General features: G+C 35.7%; 1 protein-coding gene across 1 annotated transcript in view; it reads right to left on the bottom strand.

Annotated features, from left to right (window-relative positions):
- The window catches only part of Wdr49 (WD repeat domain 49), a 135,682-nt gene that overhangs the window by 71,623 nt on the left and 40,075 nt on the right, over positions 1-23,984 (bottom strand). Inside the window, exons 6-7 of the mRNA XM_027942149.2 lie at positions 15,831-15,998; positions 14,001-14,149 (exon numbers count right to left, since the gene is read on the bottom strand). Of these exons, the coding sequence (XP_027797950.2) occupies positions 14,001-14,149; positions 15,831-15,998 (317 nt within the window). The remainder of the gene's footprint in view (positions 1-14,000; positions 14,150-15,830; positions 15,999-23,984) is intronic.

Below are 23,984 nucleotides of genomic sequence, written 5' to 3'. Positions count from 1 at the left end.
CCTTAAATTTGGCATCCTGTATTCCTACAGAATCAGCACCATGTCGATTATGCCATTAAGGTCTGCTGCCAGCTCACATGATACCTGGGCTCCCTGGAATCATGGCTGCAGGGGCCCCTGAGTGACTGCATGGATCAATATGGTGAAACAACTTCCTAGACCGCTCCCCGCCATGTGAGTAAGGCACCCCCAATATGTCTTCTCAAAAGGAATTTTCCTTCTACATCCTTGAGTTCTCAAGAGTGTGGTCTTACAAATTCCTGAGATACCCTCAAGGCATCTTTCCTTTTATCTCTGTGTAAAGTACTTAGCATTTCTTTAGGGACTGAAATCTCTTCAACAAACACAGCTTTATTGGCCCCAGCTTTACCTGCACTATTCCAGTCAAACTGAAAATTTTGAAAATCCTTTAGCTCTGCTTTCTTCTCCCAATTCTCACAAGAAACTAGCTTAAAGCTGCCAAAAATATGCAAGCCACTGACTAAACACTATGATGCCTTGAAATTTTCTCTGCCTGATTAATTACTCCATCACTTTTAAATTCAGTCTCACATAGTCTCAGGACATGGGCAAAATGTAACCAGCTTCTTTGTCAGAATACAGCATGAGTGGCCTCTAGTTCAATTCCCAAGAGAGTCCTCATTTCTCTCTGAAACAAGAGCACAGCCCCCAGTCCAACCAGCATTCTAGTTTTCTGAGCTCCCACTAGAATCACCCGTTAAACTCTGCTTACAACAGTCTGAAATCTGCATTTCCAAAGTTTCCCAAATACTCCCACAAACCATTTCCAAAGGATTCTGAAACACATGGTCAGGTTAGTCACAGCAACTACCCCACTTCTCAGAACCAATTTCTGTTTTAGTGAGTCTCTGCATCACTGACCAAAATACCCACAAGAACAATTTTGAGGAGAAAAAGTTAATTTGGGGATCAGTGTATCAGAGGTCTTAGTCCAATGCGACTGAAATGGATGGCCAACTCCTTTGCTCTAGACCCAAGGTAAGACAGCACAACATGGAAGAAGAGAGAGAAAAAGAGGAAGGGACCACAGGAAAGATGCACCCTTTCAGGGCATGCCCCCAGTGACCCCTCTCCTCCAGTCATGACTCCATGCCTATAGTTACCACCAAATAGGATGGACAGATTAAGTTACAGCTTTCATAAATCTAATTCTTTAACCTCTAAATATTCCTGCATGAACAGGAACTTTTGAGAGACATCTCATATCCAAACCATAATAGTAATTTATAAATATGGTCATCCAAGGAATCTCTTCTATCTTTTGATTCTATCCTATTTTTTTCACCTCTCCTTAACTCTCCTCTTAAACCTCTTCTCCAGAATAAATGACCCCGGTCTCTTCAGCCATCTTAATATCAGTTTACAGATTTCACATCTTCCATCATGGTAGCCTCTAGATTCTCTCTGGCTTCATTTTTGTTCCCACTTTCTCTGCAGGGAAGAGTAGTGATGCAGACTTGTTTACTTTTAAAATCCATGGTAAGGATGTGTTCTTTGTATAAAATCAAATAGCACCAGAGGGCTTTTAACCCAACCTTATCTCTACCCTAAGTCTCACTTCTTGGAGACAGTCTTCTTTAACTCTTCCAAGGTTATGATTTTCTCCATAATAACACTAACAAATATCATCATGTATATATGTATGTATAGAAGGGGTGTGTGTGTGTGTGTGTGTGTGTGTTGTCCTTAGAAAAACAGTTATACTCTTTTTCATATCCCTCCGTTCCCAAGCTGAATATTTTAAGATTATAATTGGTTATTATAATTTTAAATAAAGTACTTATAATTGTTGCACCACTAATTTAAGACATTATCTCTGAGTACCTCAGGGATCTCAAGGATCTGTTTTTAAGAAAATTGCCCAGAACCGAGCCAATATTTCAAGTGAGTTTTTTGTTTGTTTGGAGGTGGGGTGTACCAGGGATGGGACTCAGAGGCACTTGACTACTGAGACACATCCCCAGCCCTATTTTGTATTTTATTTAGAGGCAGGGTCTCATTGAGTTGCTTAGCACCTTGCTATTGCTGAAGCTGGCTTTGACCTCGCTATCCTCCTGTCCCAGCCTCCTGAGCTGCTGGGATACAGGTATGCACCAACACACTCTGTTCAAGTGAGTTTTAACCATTACAGAGGCTATGACTTTTTCAAAGCACCATAATATTGCATTGGCTAGTAAGCCATTTCATCCTGATTTCCAATTGCCTTGAGATTCTGGTTGGCCAAAGCTCTAGATTTTATTCTCATGAACAAATAAGCTAGCCAGATATCTAACATCCTGCCTTTAAAATCAGTATGAAGGTTTCTGAAAAGACTAGGAATGAAACAATTATATAACCCAGTTATACTACTCCTTGGTGTTTCTCAAGTGTTAAAGTCAGCATGCCTATAGGGACATACCCATACCCATGTTTTTAGCAGTGAAATTTATAATATTGAAGTTAAGAAACTATCTTAGCTGTCCATGCATGAAAATGTGATATATATATATATATATATATATATATATATATATATATATATGAATTTTATTTACTCATAAAGAAAAACAAAATTATGTCCTCTGCAGGAAAATGGGTGAAAGTAGAGAACATCATGTTAAGTGAAAAAAGCCAATTCAGAAAGTCAAAAGTTATGTGTTTTCTTTCACATGTGAAAGCTAGAGACAAAAGGAATGAGCCAGGGTGGGGAGGTGAGAGAGGGGTTGCTCTTGAATATAGAAAGGAGACCAAAGAATAGAGAAAGGGGGTCAGAGGGAGAAAAGAAAGGAGGGAAAAGGGAGAAACTGGGGAATAAAATTGACCAAATTATGTTATGTACATGTACAAATATATCACAATGAATTTCATTATTAGGTAAATTTATAATGTGCCACTAAGTAAATCTTATTTTTTGAAATAAGATTAGGAATTTTCCTAGTTTTAATTCAGGATTGCAATATGACAGTATCATTTTGAATCAAATTCAATTATATTGACAATTCTTGCTTGGTTTTTCCAAATATACCACAGGATACAGCAAATGCTGAATAATTTCTTTTTTAATTTGTTAAAATTATGGCTAAGTCACTATTTTTTTATTCAGTTTATTGATGTAAACATTAGTTAGGATAGATCCAAGAATGTAGCACTAAAACAAACAAAATTTACTTTCACATAGTTATTCAACCAGTTCAAGATTTCATATAATCCACAATGAAGTTTTATGGGGTGTTATGGTTTAAATGTGAGGTGTCCCCCAAAAGTCCACGTGAGATCATGCAAGAAGACTGGGAGGAGAAATGATTGGGTTATTACCTTAACCAAAGCAGTGAATTGATCCCTGAGGGGATTAACTGAGTGGTAACTGGAGGCAGGTGGGGTGTGGCTAGAGGAAGTGGTTCACTGGGGGCGTGGCTTTGGGGCATATATTTGTATCTGGCAAGTGGAGATCTCTCTCTTTCCTTCCTTCTCTTTCATCATCATGTGAGCCACGTTCCTCTGCCATGATGTTCAGCCTCACCTTGAGACCCGAGGAATAGACTCTGCTATCTACAAATTGAGCCCTCTAAAACCATGAGCCCTTAAATAAACTTTTCCTCCTCGACAGTTGTTTGATCCTTTAGTCCTTTTAGTCATAGTGACAAAAATGCTGACTAAAACATGGGGCTTCTTCAAATATCTTACAGAAATATTGTGCTTCCTATATATAATAATCCATTTCTCTACCAGCCCTTATCCAATGAGGTTTATCCTGATTCCTGTACAACAAACAGGATTACCAGTCCCTCTAATGCCAAAAATATATATTTATAAAGAAAAATTGGTTTTCTTGGCACAAATATTTTATTAAAGAACTTGTCCTGTTTTTTTTTTCATTGCTTAAAAAATTTGTTTTAATTTAAAATGATCTGGCAGCACCCCAAGAAATCTTTATCTCAAAAATATAAATTCTATAAGAACAAAGACTTATAAATAAATATACTTCAAGGTGCTATAAATATAAGTAGAACTACTAAATTGTTCTTCTGAATGCTATATCCATAAGATTAGAAGATTCTATATCAGTCTCAAATACTTACATTCTTAACAATATTATTCAAAATTCTGTCTTGTTTGGTATGGGACCCCTCCTAAGAAATAGAAACTAACTTCATGTCAGCATAATAATCTGGGGTATAGATGAGTATAGTTTAAGAGTAGCTCAATAGTATCAGTAGACTATAATTTTACCAGAATCAACTTCCATTTTATGTTCAAGTAATTTGTATTGGCTTTAATATTTCATTGGCATTTAGTCAAGTAAATTAAACTAAAAATTAAAAATATATGAACTATGACCTCTCTGTTCTACAACAGGTAACTTCTTGCTATTAGCAATTAAAACTAGAACTATTTTCATTGGAATGTGTAAATTAATTAATTTTCCTTAAAATTAATTCATATCATTCTTCTATGACATCCTAAAGTCTCTCCATTACTAATCCCATTAAGTCAACCTTCCATCATTAATTCAAAAGTTTTGTCTCTTCTGAGAGTCAAACAACAAGGTTGATATGATGGCATCAATGCTTAAAACAATGTTCCAAGGCTGAGAAGGTAGCTCTGTGGTAGAGTGCTTGCCTAAGGTCAGTCCCCATTACTAAAAAAAAAAAAAAAAAACTAGCATACTTTTAGAAATTATGTGATCATGTGTGATCTACCATATATTTTTCGGTTTTCCAAATACTACCGGTATTCTATACCAGTGGTTCTTAAACTTGATATTAAAAATAATCTGCAGTGCTTTAGAAAACACCTATGCTTGGGCCCCCATCCCAGACCAATTAAATCAGAGTCTCTGAGGATGGGGCTCAGACATTAGTATTTTTAAAGTTACTTTCCCCTGGTCTTTCCTTTGTATTAAACATTTAACTGCTCTACTTGGTTTTAAGGTCAATGCTAATCTCCTTGAGTAAGAAATCTTTCTCTCAGCTTAATTTGTAAAATCACATGCCTTGGCTTTAAACCAGATAATTCTACTCCTCTTTCCTAATCAGTCTATATCCTTTTAATCACACAAAAGAACTCATATTACTTCAGTTTTATTAATCAAGCCCTTTGACAAAATGTCACTTAGACATCTAATTATTATTTGAAAATCATGGGTTCTACCCAACTTTTACAAGTTCGGAAAGGACCATATTTAATATCAATTTTCATTCTAAATCTTCTAAATGTGTTTTTTTAAATTCTTAGTAGGAAAAAGAGATTGACAAACTCCTAAGCTTAAAAACTACAAGTGAATAATGGTTCTTTTTAATTTTTATTTTCCACAAATCTTCACTAAACTGTGCTGCATCTACTTACATCAGGATCTTGCGATGTCTTTTAAAACTCAGACTTACCAAGTCAGGTCCTTGAAAAGGGCATATTTAGGGGTTCTCCACTTCATGTCCTCTTTTACATTATCAGAACAGATTCCTATGCTCATGGTTTTATATTAAGGCAAAATTTAGATTTTTCAACTAATAATGACATTTTTCTGCATAATCTTTATCCTATTTCAATATTAACCTTTTAATGATGAAGGATTATAAGCAAACACTATATTATTTACACAACAAGAACTAGACACTAATGTACTGAGGCTGCATGTACCTGGATGCCATTTTAATCCTGCTCAGTTTGTCAGCTTAGGTATGTGATTTTGCCGTCCATTTCTTTACCTTTCTGATAAAGAGGCCCTGCCAGCTCTGAGATTCTGTCAATTCTGTCTGGAATGTAGTGAAATTGCTCAATCCATTATCTAAATATTTCAAAATAACAACAATTCAAACAAATTCAGAAGGGTGTGTTGTGAAGATTGAATTTTAGAGATGTAGGACAGCAGCATGTTTGCAGTGTAGCTCTGCTGCAGAATCCTCTGCTCCCTCCAGAGACAGAATCTCCATTATTCACCCAGACATCATAAAACTATAAGAAATAAATAAAATAACATTAATTTGGGGTTACAAATATTACATTTATAAAAGGGTAACTTAATAGATAAGTATGGGCATGAATAGATGTAAGTACGGATAGAGATCTGTTTTCAGTGCACTTTTAAAAACAAAATCCTGTCTGGAGATGTGGCTCAGTGATAAAGGACTTGCCTAGCATGCATGATGCCCTAGGTTCCATCCCCAGGACCTCACACATAAATCAACATTATTTACAGACTGACAACATATCAAGTTTAATCAAAAGTAGTTAGAATACCAAAAAAAAAAAAAAAAGATTCATAGTTTCTTAATAATGACATAAAAGTGAAGGAGAAGCAGGAAATAGATTCACTGGCTCTATTGACAGGAGACTTACTTGGTTTCATCAAACATTTACTAACTCCTGCCATTCTGTAAGAGACAAATATAAAATGATGATAAGAAAAAAAGAGAAAGAGACAGAAGGGTGTGCGTGAATTGCAAGAGGATTTTGAGAACAGCAGTTCAGCAACCCAGCTCTCCAGGAGTAATCCACAGAACTGGATCACCCACTTGCAGATAATAGGATAACAGGAACTGAAGGTACTGGCTGTCCTGAATACACTGTTATGTATCAACAAATCTATTTATTCAGAAGTTAAGCCTTTCAGTAATCCACAAAAACATAATCAGTAAATACTTAAAGGCAATTTTGTTTGACTGGATATATATTAGCAGAATTCTTCTACTACATAGCTCAACTAATGTTTTTACCTCAAGTCACAGAACAGTTCTTCCTTTAAATTATGTCCCAAGTTTTCAATTTTGTAAGTATTTCAATAAAATTAACAAAGGCATATTAAAATGGGTGAGAAATCATAATCTAGAGTTGAGATATCTTTTATGAACATTAAGAATGAAAATTCAGATTGCCCTATAAATAGGATACAAGGACAATATCTTTTATGTATATAAAAGTATCTTTTATATATAAAGTTATCCTATAAATGGGATATTTGGCAAGTATAATATCTGGGAAAATGGGATAAAAAGGATTGAGAAACATTTTTATGACTCTCCCACCCCAAGGAATGTCATCAAATTTAGAATACTAGTCTGAAATTAAAATCTTCTCCTCTGCTATTTATCTTTCAACATTATCATGACTATTTTCTTTTCTTTATTTTCTTTGTACTTCTTTTCTCACTCAGATCAAGAAATGAAAGCTGTATATCTCTAAGACTCAATTTATATTATGTCTGTTGTGTATTCTACCACTGAACTGGAAAAAGTCAAAATATTTCCTAAAGCTATGAATTGTTCAACAGAAATCACATTGATTTCTCAGTTCCAATTTGACAATAAATTTAATAATGCCAACATTTCATTTCAGGGTATTTTGTTTCTCATAAATTAAATTGATTCTTTGCCATTATAATTATTCATATGGCATCTAAAATTGTAGCAGAAATGATCCCATTTTTTAAAAGATTCTTCAATTTTTCTTTTCAAAATCACAGTTCCATTTTTAAATATAAATCTTAAGTTCTCTCTTTTTACTCCCTTAGTTCTAACAATCTTGAAAGAAAAAAAGTCAATAGTTTGAACTAAGAACTTTTATTCAATTATCATTGAAAACTAGGTGTTTGTAAAGTGCCTTTCCACCTCAAAGAAACACAGCTCTGAATAAAACATAATATCTGCTTCCTTGTTAGGCCTTCAGGGAGTGGAGACCATCTCCATGAGTCCAAAAGAAGAAAGAAAAAAGCAACAAACTTAAAATGGGAACAGTGAAGAGTAGGCTTAAAGGAAGGACCTTTAACCAGTAGCCAAGCCTGCGTGGGATTGGCAGGATGTGGGTCCTCAAGTAGGGATAACTGGGCAGGAGACAGTGAAGCCAGGAACAGCAATTTCCCATGTTTCCACTGAGTAGAAACAAACATACATCTATCTGTGAAATAGGCATATAATTTGGTTTTCAAAATGCCTACCCATTGTTAGAGTCTGTAAACAAGTCAAAATAACACCTGGCATTTTGCCAGGGGAATGTTAGAGTTCGTAAACAAGTCTGGATGGTGCCTGGCAAAATGCCAGAGGGAGTGGTTTGAGAAGTAACAAAAACAAGCCATTAAGTGTGGAGATTCCTTATTGGTTGACTGATGTATCTAGTTTATGCTAATTAAGATAAGCTGTGTGGAATGTATAAATACTGCTCCTGTCCTGCAATAAACGGCTCCTACTCCTGCTGTATCAACGTAAACAAGTTGTTCGTCACCCCCCGGTTATTTTGCAGCCAGCCGGCCTTCTACAACCCATCAACAATGATAAAAAGTAAGGTAACAATAAAAGATAACCAAGTCTCCGTGAGGGAGAATTGCCAGTACAGCAGACATCAGATTTAGATATCAAGGACTCCAGGTATAAGAATTATTAGTAAAAAAGTATGATTAAGTTTAAAGGTAAAGAGCTAAAAGTCAGAGTCCTCAAAATGAATGAACAGCAAAAGACTATCCAAAGTTATCATATAGCTCTAAATCAACCCATTAGAGGAAAAATTTAGTAAAAATTAAGAATGAGGGACTGGGGTTATGGTTCAGCAGTAGAGAGCTTGCCTAACACATGTGAGGTCCTGGGTTCGATCCTCAGCACCACACAAACATAAATAAATAAAATAAAGGTATTGTGTCCCTCTACAACTAAAAAATATACATTTTTTTTAATTAAGAATGAGAGGTATTAGTTATGTGCAATGTGGACACACTGCCTTTAGAAACACCTCACTCAGGTCAAGAATATAAGAACACCTCCGAAAATATGAACAAAAACCTGAACAAAGAAATGGGTGGGAATACACAATGCTTTCAAAGAGATAGCAAAAAAATAAATAAATGAGAAAATACTGGAAGTGCTTTCTCACTATTTTAAAGCTGTCAAATATCACCAAACTCAATGAAATTCCAGTCTGAATACTAATAGTATTTTTCATGGAACATAAATATTGATCCTAAAATTTACTTGAAAGCATAAAATGCCAGAGGATAGTTAAAGTTGAAAAAGAAGAACACTAAGTAGAAACTGACCTACCAGGTATCAGAATATAGAGTTAAATTATGGTAGTTAAACAGTAGGATGTGTATTGTGTGTGAAAAAAAAATAAATAAGTTGGTAAGTGTAAGGAATAAAGTATATAAAACAAATTCATGTTCACAGAGTAATTCAGATGATAACAATGCCAATTTAAAATAGTAGAAAAGACAGGCTGTTCATAAATTATCTTGGATAGCCATTTACAGAAGAAAAACAATCTTTACACAAAAATAAATTGCCAAGTTAAATTTTTAAAAAATTACTGGTATAAAGTGTTAACAGAAAATAAAGAAGGACAATCTTACAAATGGAAGCATTATGGAAGACATTCCGAAGATAGACACAAAATCCAGATCCATAAAGAAAACCATTTCTGACTAAATTTCACAAAAATTAAAAACTTTTGAATGAACAAAGTCACGTAAAGTTTTAAAATGTATGCTTGAAAGAGGTAAAATATTCTAATAAAAGCTAATCAAAAATTTTTCAAGCTACTACAAATCAGTAGGAAGATAGTCAAATTTATTAAAATAAGATAAAGTTCATGATCAATTAATGCATTAAAATCAGGAAATATAAATTAATATTTGAAAAACAAATTCATGCTAATTTTTTGCCCTTCAGATTTATAATAAATAAATAAATAAACACTGATGGTTTCCGTTCTTGAAAAGAACATGGGGAAACAGGCACTTTTAAACACCTCTGACGAGTATGTCAGTTGGTCAACACTTCTACACTGAATAGGCAATATATAAGAAAATCCTGTAAAAGAAGTCACATGGAGGGGAGGGGGGATAGTAGAGGATAGGAAAGGCAGCAGAACACAACAGACACTAGTATGGCAATATGTAAATCAATGGATGTGTAACTGATGTGATTCTGCAATCTGTATATGGGGTAAAAATGGGAGCTCATAACCCACTTGAATCAAAGTGTGAAATATGGTATATCAAGAACTATGTAATGTTTTGAACAGCCAACAATAAAAAATTTAAAAAAAAAGAAGTCACATGCCTATTGATCCAATCGCATCACTTCTAGAAATTTATCACAAAGAAATTAATTTATGAGGTCTTAAAAATGTGTAAATGTCTGTGTGTGAGTGTGTGTGTGTGTGTGTGTGTATGAGAGAGTCAATAAAGACTTAGGAACTATATATTTTAATCCATAGATGATTGAATAATTGAACCATGGCCATCCATGTTATAAAATACTATGTAGTTTAAAAAAAAGGTTTATGGATATTCACACAGAATGTTATCCAAGAGACATTACTTAGGAGAAAGTAATTGAAGAAAAGTATATTTCATGTGATACTATTTACATAAAAAACTAATAAATACTTCTCTTTTGTACACGCACAAAGGACAATGTATATAACAATGCATTAAGTATTCAGTAACAATGTGAGAAGATGTACATCAACTATCAATTATTTCTTGAGAGAGAAATTGATTTGAAGGGGAAATGAAAAAGAAAAATATTCACTTTTTGCACTATATGCATCCTCATCATTGTAATCTTTAGAGGTGGGCTGGGGATACAGCTCAGTCAGTGGTACAGCATCTGCCTAGCATGTGTGAGTCACTGGGTTTAATCCTAGTACTGCAAAAATAAAATAAAATAAAAAGAATGTAACATTTATGGGGGAGAATCAATCCCTTTATTCATGCAATTTAAACAAGATGAAAATACTTAGCTTCTGGATGGGTGATAGAAATTGGGGTAGAGGGCTGTGTGGAGGGAAGAAGACTAATAGGTACAATGCAATCACCAACACCAAAGTCTGGCTTTGTATTTTCTTTGCCAACCACAGTTCTACAATATAGACACCAGGCTTTGGGAAAAAATCAGAACCTCAAACAAAGGATTATGTTACAAACTGATCTGATTCTGGTGGCCAAATCAGGATTAGTAGCCCAGGAGTTAGGAGTAATAGAAAAGCTGACTTCAGCTTGTTGATTGGAATGTTAGACTCCAGCAGAGAGATTCCTCTTGGGCCTTGAAAATGCTTTCAGTCCCCTGGTGGTTCCTCCTTCAATTGGCCACATTACTGACTCCCAGCAGGGCCTTGCCACCAGTGACTGCCATTAAGAGAAGCTGCTTAGGATTCCAAAATATAGTGCAACTGGGCTGTTATTCATGACACCAAGTTCTATAGAAATAAACATTATTTAATCATCACTGGAAAGTGGAAATAGAACAATCTTCCAAAAAAAAAGATCTAAAGTCTCAGATCATTTTTGGAAGAAATTATTTTAGATCCAAATTTCTTTGGTCTACAAATCCTCTAATTGAGCAACTCTTCAACCAAAACCTGATTCAATCAAAGGCTGTTTGAAAAAGAATGCTTTTTCATTTTCCCTGTTCTCTCACTTACCTCTAGTCCTATTAAAAAAAAATTAATTTATAGCAATAAAGCAGAGGTTTAACCCGGCAGCAGAAAGCTCTGTGCTTTGTTATAAAGACATAAGAACTGAGATTATCATGCATTTATCAAAGTGTAATGGATTCAGACTAATGTGAATGACAGCATGACAAGCTTTATTATGATGTAATGGTTCATAAGTCAAACCAAAAACAGAAGGACAGAACTGCTTTCAAAAGAGGCTAGGTGGTCTTAAAGTTGATGTCAGCTGTTCACAATCAATTTTGACTCTAAGGACATTGTTTTCACTTGCTTTTAAAGTTATAAAACCTTTCTTCGGGGAACTCTTAATGATAAAATATCTGGTATTTGTTTCATTTTTATGTTTGATAATGATTCATCCACTTAATTATGATTTATTGAGGACCTTGTATGCATATGACGCAATCCAAGTAAGACAGAGTTCCTAATTTCATGAGTCCTATCATTTTGTTAACAGTACATTAGTTCATATATTATATTCAACATGTGTTTAACACACTAATACTCGCTAGATCCTGGGAAACACAAAAATAAATTCAACAAATGATCCTTGCCTTCAAGCAATCAAAATCTAATGAAAGGTACAATGTACATACACAATGCTCCAGTATACAAGTTAGATTGCAAATTCAACAATGAAAGTTAAGACAATGTGCTGACAGGTTTTAAATAAAAAGGCACAAATAGATCTAACTAGGATATCATAAAAAGTTTTCACTTTGAGTTTCTTCACTACTGTTGTTCACTGTAATGTGCCTTCACTTCAAGTGGTCAACAAATAATCACTGAATAAACACAGGTGTTCAGCACAGTGAGACACCAAGAATACAAGCCAAAAAGATCCTGACCCTGGTTAAGGAAGCACTCTACCACTTTAAGCACAGCATCAGAAATGCTCCAAGGACACATGCAGCAGAGTGCATAGAGAGAAACACCAAAGTCTCCAGGAGAGGCTCCAAAATGCCCAAAGCCTGGAGGATAGACGGCATATGTCAGTTAACGGAAGAGAGGGGTCTAAAGACAGAAGAGCATGTTGCTAAGCCAAGAAAGTGCATGGCAGGAACAGCTGTTTGATGGAGTTCTACAGCACTAAATAAATGAAAGAGAAAAGCAGGAAGTGAAATAGGACTGGAAAACAGGAGGAGAGCTTTTTATGAAAGTTTAAGAATTTTAGAGTTGATACATGGAGGACAGATATAAGAGCATGAAAGCTTTTGTCTTGCAAACTACTATTAGAACTGAGGACAGACTGGAGTCAAACCAGTCTTAAAGTCAGCAGACATTTTAGTAATACTGCAGTGTTTTGCAGGAAACAAGTCAAGATTTATAATAAGAGCAATGGCAGCTGAGATGGAGATGGGAGACTGACAAATGTGTCTTGTTGGTAGAATCAGCAGGAATTGAAGATTTATTGGTAAAATGGAAGGGAAAGGGAGAAGGTTTATATGATAAGTAACAAAGAGTGAAACAGTAAGTTTAGTAGGACTTTTGGCTTAGGTGTGGCTAAGGAGTTGAAGGTGAATTTCCATATAAATATGTATATATAATTTACACATATTTGTATATTTAAACATTAATTTACACGTATTAAATTTATACTATATATGTGTATGCATATGTATACATTCATATATGTGTGTGTTTATATGCTTGTGTGTGTGTGTGTGTGTGTATCCCTTTAGCATAGAACAAAAATCCAGAGTCTCAGGGACTTTCCCCACTAAACTTATCATCCCCTTTTCTCACCATAAACAAGTATCTTGAAATCTATCACATTTTTAACTGGATCCTTAAGTCAAGCATTATACAAAACGGAAATTTTACAGAAGCATTAAAGATAATATTTTTAGAGATTAAAAAATTGACAAGTGGATACATACAGCAAAATAATGTGCCCAGAATTCAACTTGGACTATACAGCTCTGTTGCCATACTTTTTCCACAATATTTAAAATATCCCTTCAAGGGCTTAGGGTACAGTTTAGTGGTAGAGCATGTGCTTAGCATGGGCAAGGCCATGGGCTTAATTCCCAGCACCCAGAAATACAAATAAAAACATCCCATCAAAACCATCAAATAGAAAAGAATTTTTGCGTATAATTGAAATGTGTTTCATATTCTCCAGATTAGCATTAATTTCTATTTTATTAAATCTTTTCTGTATCAAAGCAACAATAGCCACTGGCTATACCTATTTAACTATACTATCTAACAACATTTCAATAAGACAAAAATTGTCCCCATTTTTTTTCCTTTGAATTAGTGAGAAATTTGGAAACTCTTAAAATGTGACATATTGAGAGTCCAACAGAAGGGATTAAATCCATGAGTCAGTACTTGGTTTGAACAAGATTTTAATGAAATACTTGTGTAGTTACCAAAGAACTATTTTTAAATAACCATCAATCAACACTTTTTTAAAATATAGATTTCCAAAGACATAGTAGTTAGTCAATGTATTTTAAAAATTAACATCAGCTCTCAGAGAAATTCAGGCCCCTTGAGAGTTTTCAGTAGGCATTGGGAAGGCAGAACTAAATTAATTATACAATGTTACTTACTTTATCTCTGGAGAAGCTGAAAAGTTGTTTTCTTTCAGCAAAGAACTGGACAGCTATTACACTGGCTGAGTGACCCCAAAGGACACCAACTGGTTTAGAAACAACATAGGGATTCCAAAGGCAGACTTTATTGTTAATGCCAGCAGTTGCTAATCAGAATTAAAAAGAAAAAAAAAAAAAAAACGTAAAAAAAAATAGCATGAATAACCTTTCTTTTTTTTTGAATGAGTTTATCACATATCTATGTTAGTAACTGCCTTCTGATGAACACCAAAGCACCCTGTCTTGAAGGAAGGAAAGTCTTGCCATTGCCTAACTAGACTAGGCAACTAGACCAAGCTATGAGCCCTGGCAATAAAAATTGTTGAAATGGAGGAGCAGGATAAAAAGGGTTTGCGTAGCAGAAAGGGATGTGCATGAGCCGAAAAGGAAAATATGGTACAACTTAGGAGCCAACCAGCAGCCTGCCCCAGCAGGGGACAGAATCCTTCCTAATCCTGAAGTTCCCTCTCTTCAAACTGGGCTGCCTAGGAGTGTAGACAGTGTTGGAGCTATCCAGGAGCAAGAACAGACTAGGGCAACATTGGAAGTTCACAAATTAACAAAATAGAAGGAAGAAATTATTTTCACAACTAATGAAATAATCAAGGATATATAAGAAAACTATCATCACAAATGTATGTTTGTCCTATTTTCTTGGTAAAATAAAGTATTTGTGAATATGAGTTGGTTATATTCAGGGAGCAGTTCAAGATCAAGAGGTATAATACTTATTCAGGTGTGTGGAAACAATGTAACACTCTCTTTTGTTTCCCACTTTAGGATCAGCTGTGGAGCTGAGCATATTCACCTTTATTTTTCCAGCACTGTGGCAAGTGAAAATAGTGATCAAATATACAGGAAAATGAATAACTAATCAGCTAATAAGTTAAATGGTTGATATTTGAATCCTTGCAAATCGATTCATCGACCACCCCCCTCAGCCCTCTATAATAAATCTATAAAACTCCTTTTAGATTTTGTGTTGACATTCATGGTACTTTTTATCATGATTGTCAGCTAGTATTGTTGGGAATTTTAGGAATCCAATAGCTAATATCAATGTTTTTTTGATGAATGATACCTAATGAATGAGGATTAATATAACCTCTAGGCCATGAACGTTCTTAATAACTAATTTGTCAATTTTTAAACAATACATATTCACCTCACATTTTTATAATGTTTGAACATTAACATATATCAAATATCAACTTCAGAATGCCTAGGTATTTTATTTAAATAGTTAATATCTGAAAGCCTTCATATTTCCTAAAATATACCATTTACGTCAAAAGAACTCTTCCTTAGTAAACTAAAGCTAAGCTCAATTTTTCAAAACTTGTACTCCAAAAAGATAATCGAAAAACATTCTGCATTTTGCAGTTCTCTATTTAGCAGTGTGTGTGTGTGTGTGTGTGTGTGTGTGTGTGTGCAATGAAACTGATGTATTTGGGTGCAACATTTGGTGGTGTTAGAAGGATAGCAGAATGGCAGATGTTGCACAAATTGTCTTCTTTGTCTATATCATTATGCACCCCCGACCAATTCTAATAAAAAACACTCATTAAAGCGTTGGGGTACTTTTTCATGTTTTCACCCCAATGTAGTTTATATACACCACACATAATAATGCATCATTATCAGACATTCTCAGGCAATAAAATATGAGCTGTTCAAGTTGGTCTCTCTGGCAATAAAAGCAACAAGGTAGAGAGGCTCCGTGCATACAAATATGCATTCTAGACTATTTATGAGGCCCTCATAGTTATCATGATTTATTTTACATACCAATTAAATTGAGCCGAGAGTGGTAATCAAAAGCATGAACGCCCTGGGCAATGTCGAAGGATGTAATTTTAAGATGCTTTTTTGATTTCTCTCTCCAAGCCAGCACCACAGTATTTGTATTGCTGGTTGTACTGGAAATGATAGCATCCAAAGATGCATTATAAGTCACTGAAAAAAAAATTAAAAAGAGGAAAGCAATCTTTAGCTGATTTTTTAGAAGATATTAGGAAAATAGAACAGTTTAGGTTAAAAATTAAACTCATACTATAATGATGCAGCTCCACACTTAGAAAACATCTCTTTAACCTTTTCCCTACCTCCCGTCAAAGAATTCACAGTGAAAAGTTGCAGCAAATTCTGCATTCAGAATTTCTTCCCTCTCTAGGGACAACTTAAAATATTTTATGGAACTCATGGAAGGAAACAATATTAATCACAGTAATCATATGGGATGCTGGAGCTGTAAATGAGTATTGACCAAATTCCCATGTTCTTCCTTCTGGGCCTGGAACAGGCAAACAAGAGATTACCAACCATCTGCTGCTCCCCAAAGGTCCAGCTCATGCTCAAACAATGGTTTATTTAAATTTTACTGGTCTAGCATATCTGAGTGTCAATGGCCAGGACTCAACTCCCTGTCCAGATTCACAAACACAACAAGAGGCTCAGGACAAAACGGCTGTCCCTATGTTCACAATGAATCCGTGCCAGGTGTTACAAAGCAAAGTCTTACCCTCCAAACAATGATAATGGCCCTGATAACTGTTGCCACCAGGACCTTTCCATTCCTGTCAGACACACAGGCTCCAGGAAGCAAATAGTCACACAGCTGCTCAAACCACTATGCCCTTCCCAGTTAGGTGGAAGTTCTGTTTCCTTTTTCTTTCTTTCTTTTCTTTTTTTATTTTGTTCAATGATTGTGCCTAATGTTGAAAAATTTCTGATTTGACCTTAGGATCAAATTCCTGCCTCACATAGAGAAAGATTTTGTCACTTTGTGCCACTTAAGGAAAGCCACTTTAATAGAATGATTCGGAAATTATTTCTAATCTACTTATTATTTAGAATCATGCATGAGTGTTGTGGAAGATAACTGTCCATGATGGCTTGCATTTCAATTCTTCTTATGAAACTAAGCACTCACTGCCCTTTATTTTAGATCATGTTTTCAAGGATGTTTGTATTGCAAACAGTCTTGGAATGTAGAGATAGTTGTGTCCCTTTGGAGCAAATGGCAGGCATACTTATTACCCAACATTATAAAGACAGTGTCTCTCTCTGGAGTAGGAGGAAGCACATATCCCATGAACTGTAAAAAATTCAGATTCCCTAAATTTGGGGGTTCTTCTCCTGTAATGCATGTGTTGCCTGTGCAGACCCTCATCTGAGCCCCTCTTAATTTCCATTATGGATATGTGGCTAGAAGAACTGAACCAGGATGCTAATGCTTATGCTGCTTGCTCTCCTGAGAATAAAAAAGAACTTTTTCACAGACATAGGAGTCTCATGTCCATTGTCACTGTAAGATCTTTTTTCTTTTTAATTATTCACTCAAAGTGAGAACTTTATTTGTAGCTGACTCTACTGGAAATGGCAAGCTGAACTGCAAACAGCTAGCTTGAACACAGCATAAAAACTTAGACCCTTCACAGTTCTTAGCCGGCAGTTCTATGATCCAATGTTTGTTTCTCCCAATTTTCTAGGTAGAAATCTTGATCTTCAAGGTGATGGAATTAGGAGGTGAGGCCTTTATGAGATGATGAGGTCATGAGGGCAGAGCCTCGTGAATGGAGAAGTGCCTGGTAAAAGAGGTCTGAGGGAGCTTTTTTGCTCCTTCCTGCTCATGAGGCAATGGCTGAAAGGCACCATGTATGAATCAGGAAGTAGCCCTCACCAGACACCAAATATGCTACTGCCTTAACCTTGGACTTTCCAGCCTCCAAGACTGTGAAAATAGATTTCTGTTGTTTATCAGCCACCTAGTTTGAAGTATTTTATTAGAGCAGCTGAACAGACTGAAACAGAAATTTTTGTACAAAAAAATATGTGCAACTTTATATCAGGAATAGCATCCCTCATTAAAGAGTTAAAGAGACCATCAAGTTTTACTATTTTGGTGAAAGAATTTAATTTGTTTTATATGAGTGGTGCATGTATATATTTATACATATGTACATGTGCTTATATGCACATATATCAATATTGTATATACGAGTTTCCAAATAATTACCAAAGGCAAGGAAATTCTGAAATGCATAAGGTAGCTCAATACATTCATTTTCCTTTGACCTATTCAACTGGATTAATTGCTTCTAAAAGCAACTAGAATTTATTCATTCTGGAGCTGTTATTGATATGTGAATAGCTTAAGTTAACATATTTCATACCTATCTCCCCAGGAAATAAATGGCTTAACATGAACAATTTGTAACTAAGTTAATGAGATTGATCCTATTCAGTGTGTCTTCTGTAGATAACCTTTCTCAAAACATGGCATCCAATCTTCAATGATTTATTGGGCATCTACTATATACTTTGTGTGATGACAAGGATAATAAGAGAAGAAATAGATAAAGCCTGAACCTTTATCATATGTCTCCAAGCTTGGAAATAAAGATATGTATATCAAACAGTTAGAATTATAGCCCATAGTAAAGTGATAAATTGAATAGTCCAAAACTATAAGAGGAGCTGAATAAAGAAATAAAACAGTGTGGGTTTCTGGGTTTGGGGAACATTTAATAAACCTTGACAAAAAGATAGCATATCAGTAGATGAGAGGTCATGGCAAAAACATCTGTGTGGGAAACAAATGGTAAACTCCAGAATTCAGAGCATAAAGAAAACCTTTTTTATGTTACAGATGAAGAAACTGACTTGCCCACATAAGTTTAGTGATCTGGCCAAAGTCATTATTGTCTGATTATTGTCTAACTCAGGCCTGCAGTCCAGAGATAAATTCTAAAGGTTTTGCAGTTGAATGTTACATACATGCAAGGTTATATATCCAAGCTCGGTACATTAGAATTTGACAGAACCAGAGTACAAATTCAGAAGATAGAGCCTGATCCCTTGATAGCTGCAGTAGGACTTTTCTCAAATTTTAACATGTACATGAATCACCTGAAAATCAGTGTTCAAAGCCAGCTTCTCTTTCAGTAAACCTGAGATTGTGCATTTCTCACACACTCCAGGAATTGCTGCTGATACTCCCTGAGGACTATGCTTAAAGTAACAAGGCTCTCAAGTATGCTCTTGAAAGTGCTGACATCATTTTATACTCTAGAGAAGCAATCCATACTTCTGAAAATTTGTGAGGCCAAACACTACTTTGGCAATCTAATGAAAGTCATAGACCCTCTCCACCAGAAAGATGTGCACACACACACACAAAAGTTTGTGTAAAATATCAGGAATTTAAGAATCTTCCCATCGATGTTCATAAATCCCAACAGTGACCCATCTGAGGAATGTAGGGCATGAGCCTCTGGTTGCAAGGCAATTTTGGATGAGTAATTCTCCACCTGCTTCTCAGGTAATTCTTAAAATTTGTTACTAATAATATATGCCATCTGTGTTTGTGCACATCCACTTTAGTTTTCTATGTTTAGCTTCTACTTCTTTAATGTATATGGGTTTAAATGACTTTTGATGGTGGGGTTCTCTTAATGTCAGAACACAATTTCAGGAGGAAGAAGAGAGACTAGAAAGTAAAGGGGACCAGAGCAGAGCTACCTCACAGAGCACAGAATCATTCACTGTGAAGTGTGTCATGAAACAGAAGGGCTGCCGGGGTGGCGGTGGGGGGTAAGATGGTCTATTTCTCCAATCTGCCTAGAATTCACATGGATGGTGTGTTTCTTGCTCATCCCCCCCTTATGTAATTTCTCTTTGACCGATGGGTTACTTTTTATAATTATGATAATTTATTGAATCCCTCACATGTACCAGGCAGCATGTCTGGTGCTCTCACCCTGTTAAAATCTTCAGTGGGTAAATTATCCCAAGTTTACTAATGAGGGGATGGAAATTATGAAAGTAAGTTTGCCCATGGGCATGACACTAATTACAGGTGGAGATGAGATTGAACCCATCTATCTGGCTGTGAACTTTTCTTTTCTGTACTATTGCAGCCTCCTTTTTCTAGTAAACCACACTGCCATGTGCATGCCAGGACCAGATCTGGAATTCTTTCTTTCCTTCCTACCCTCCTTCCTTCCTTTCTTCCTTTTTCTTTGTTCCTTCCTTCCTTTCTTCCCTCTCCACCCGCCCCTTTCTCTTTCCTTCCATACATGGTACTTGGGATTGAACCAGGGCTTTGCTAAACAGCTTAGGCTAGCTTCCAATTTGAAATCATTCTTGCCTCTGTCTCCAAGATAGCTGGGATTTCAGGAGTAATGTCTTTCAAGGAAGGAAAGAAGGGAGGGAGGGAGGGAGGGATGAAGGATAGGTAGGAAGGGAGGAAAGAAGGAGAAAGGAACTCTATGAATTAATAACATGTTTCTTATAAAGAGGGGTGTCTTCAGCTTCATTAAGGAGCAATTAATTCCAGAGGCATAAGGACCCCTGATTGCTTGCTTCATTACTAAGTATTTATTGGAGGGACCAACAGTGTAAAACCTGATGTATTGGTATATATTATCATTTAGGAAGCAGCCTCACTGACAATATCCCTTTTGTTTACTGAAAATGTTAAGGATTATTATAACTTGACACTCAGTAAATCAATATTATAAGATCTAAAGTACACAATATTACACTAATTTTACCTTCTAATCCATGGAAATTCCACAATATAATTATAGTACATCAAAATAAAATATTTCAGCTGGGTGCCGTGGCGCACGCCTGTAATCCCAGTGGCTCAGGAGGCTGAGGCAGGAGGATCGCAAATTCAAAGTCAGCCTCAGCAAAAGAGAGGCATTAAGCAACTTAGTGAGATCCTGTCTCTAAATAAAAATACAAAATAGGGCTGGGGATGTGACTCAGTGGTCAAGTGTCCCTGAGTTCAATCCCTGGTACCAAAAAATAAAATAAAATATTTCTATCCAGAAGATTACTTTTGTCATATGTTCCCACATTATATCCAAGAATCATCCTAGTTTTGAAGCCATTAAGAAAGATATAAAGAAGTGCATTCTGTTCTGGTGTTCACAGTACTGCTTTAAGATTTGAATCTGTGAGTTGCCATGTGACATTTATGGGACTGTACTGTTACATACTGGAAGCTCAACAATTCACACTTCACTTCTAAAGCAAGATACAACTTGTTTCTGATTAAATTGTAGAACTGAAGAACTCCTGAGAATGCTTGAGTAAAAGGTGAGAAAAAAGCCATTTCCTTAAAATCAAATTATCTGATAAATAAAAATGTTTTCCTCACTTCTTTAGTTGAGGTAAGAAAATGATAGGTCATGATAGAAACGTTTTTAAAATATCAAGCTAAGCAATGGGATGAGCTGGTAAAATAAATTATTTGTTTTTAAAATTCTCAGCAAGTTTAGGGATTAAAAGAGAAAAATACTTTAAAATTACTTTTATATATCACTTTGAGAGGAAAAAAAAACAATAGCTTGAATATATTTGTCCATTAAGATGCTAACTTTTGAGGCTGGGGTTGTGGCTCAGTGGTAGAGTGCTTCACCTAGCACGTGCAAGAGGCTGGGTTCAATCCTCAGCACCGCATAAAAATAAATAAATAAATAAATATTGTGTCCAACTACAACTAAAAAAAAAATTTAAAAAGACTTTTTTAAAAAAGATGCTAACTTTCAACTCTTCTGCTCTCTCTCCACACAGTCACAATAAAAAAGGCATTAAGAGAACCTACTATTGATCCTTATCCCCATATGTGCTGTCAAAATGACCCTGAGTAATAGCAATTAGTTAATGTGGGAAAATGATTTGAAAATGAAAAGTGATACCTAAAGTCTAAGTAAGTAATGCTATTAAGTGCACTTAGAATAAGATAGCATAAGTCCCTCTAAAGCATTTGCCAACAGATAGAGGCTGTATCAGGGTAGAAAACTGGGCCATTTATAACAAGGAATTCTTATTATCAATGTTCAGGCTTTTATAAGTCATGTGAGTTAGGATGACAGCTTATTTTGAACATTCTTTGATAATGTTTTGTTTGAAGAAAGGTTATTTTCAGTTTTATTTCTTATCTTACTTTGAAATTAGAGTCCCATTCCCTGAGAACACCATGGATCTCTGTAAATACTAAGAATCCGCCATTTGTTTCAAAGAGGAAAGACAAGAAAGAATAACTGTATCTATATTTTCTTTAAAAATCCAATGCACTTTTAAAAAACCCAAATGAAGCACTGCTAAGAATATTTATAAACAGTAATACAATTAATTTCATGACTTTTCAAAACAGAAAGTTGATACCCATTTGGGATACAAACAGATCTTCCATTTCCACCATGCCCTTGAACAAGCTGCAGGAAGGCAGCCTTTTCTCCAAGCTCAGGCCACCAACTTGCAGCTGATTTTAACTACATTAAACACACTGAGGGAACTGGGAGGATGGACAAGGTGCTTTCGCCACTGAGTGGTTCAGGCCTGTTGACAGCCATTCATGGACTACAGAGGCACCCACAGCCTAGTGAATAGGAGAATCTGGTGTCAGGGAAATTCCAGTGGAAATTTCCTCTGGCTAAGACTGCCCAGACATATTGTGAGTCCTTTGCAAGCTATGACCCAGGTCCCACACAGCTTCGGAGATGGGGAGACCTACTGAAGCCACATAGCCTCTCAGAGATGGGTATGACCTGCCAAGATGCCAATCAACCTGCTGACTGCAAGACATCAGGAAGCAAGACTCCACCCCTGAAACCTTATCCCTGCCTTTGATGTACCCCCTTAAATAAACCACGAAAGCCATTTTCTAGTTATTCGGCTCCAGTTCCTGTGAAGGTTGAACCTATCAGCTGCTCCATCCTTTGAAACTAATTCTGACCCTGTGTCTTTGTTCTTCACTAATTATTCCACACTTTAATTTCTTAGGTGGCTTACATCCCCCTAAGCAGGAAGAAGAATCCCCTTACGAGGTGCTGGATGCCCCCCCATACAGAACCATTTTGTATGAAGACTGATTCAGATTCAGGGAATTAGAGCAACATCCAAGCAAGACACTAAATCTGGCTTCTCTTCCAAACTTATGTCTACTCTCTGAGTAGACACTGGTGTCTATATTTTAAATCCTTTGACACTTGCTCCATTAAATAGTGCAGCAATTAATGATTTTGTTATTAATTTCAAGTGTTTTGTATCTCCTTCTAGACCTGATGGGAAAACACCTATCAACATGATTAAAAAAAAAAAAATCAATGGCTTTTCTTTGGGCAATGATCATTCTTTCAGTAGCTATACTCCCAGTCTATAGTGTCTGAGATTCCCAATGGTACTGCCTATATGAGAAGACAATCACTAAAAAGGAAAATTTTCTGAATTTGAAGATATTTATGTCTCACTGTGTTGCCCCCCAAATCTCTACATTTACTTTACAAGCATTTCAGAATGCAATTACTATTTTTATTAAAATATGGCACAGAACCATTCAATACAATGAAAACATTTTCTCCCTCAAAGTTTTAAGTAAGAAGTCTGAACGTTCTCTTAAAGCAGTGTGCTAATAATACTCTTGTGTCTGAAACGGAGCTTTTCCTTTCACATTTCAGCCATGCAGACATTTTATCCTTAGCTCTGGTAAAAGCTTACTCCTGTACTTGCTCAAGTATTTCTTTCTATCCTCAATTGTATATTCCCTCCTCACACTGAGAAGAAAATCACCAAAAATATTTCTTTGGAGTTCTAAGAATATCAATTTATGTTGCTGGAGTAAAAAAGCATATCAAATTAGAGCAGCCCTGGGTTTCTTGTTGCTGACAGAATAGGTCTTGCAGGCCAAAGGAGCATAATCCATGATCACTATGAATCCCACTGTGCTATATTTGACTCTAACCTCTCTTCTCTTTCTATCTCCTTCTTCATTCTGGTATTCCTCCTTCTCTTCATTTTGAAATAACCGAGCTTTAAATAACAACAAACAGGCATATTTAAACTTCTTATCTCTATTGCTATATCTAAGAATAGTTCCGCATTTGCTGGTCAAGACTGAAGTAGGTTCCCCTTTCAGAAGCATTTGAG

This window comes from Marmota flaviventris, chromosome 8, assembly GCF_047511675.1.
Source record: "Marmota flaviventris isolate mMarFla1 chromosome 8, mMarFla1.hap1, whole genome shotgun sequence".
Taxonomy (NCBI): domain Eukaryota; kingdom Metazoa; phylum Chordata; class Mammalia; order Rodentia; family Sciuridae; genus Marmota; species Marmota flaviventris.
Note: the sequence above shows the minus strand (reverse complement) of the source record. Positions and strands in the feature narration are given on the sequence as shown.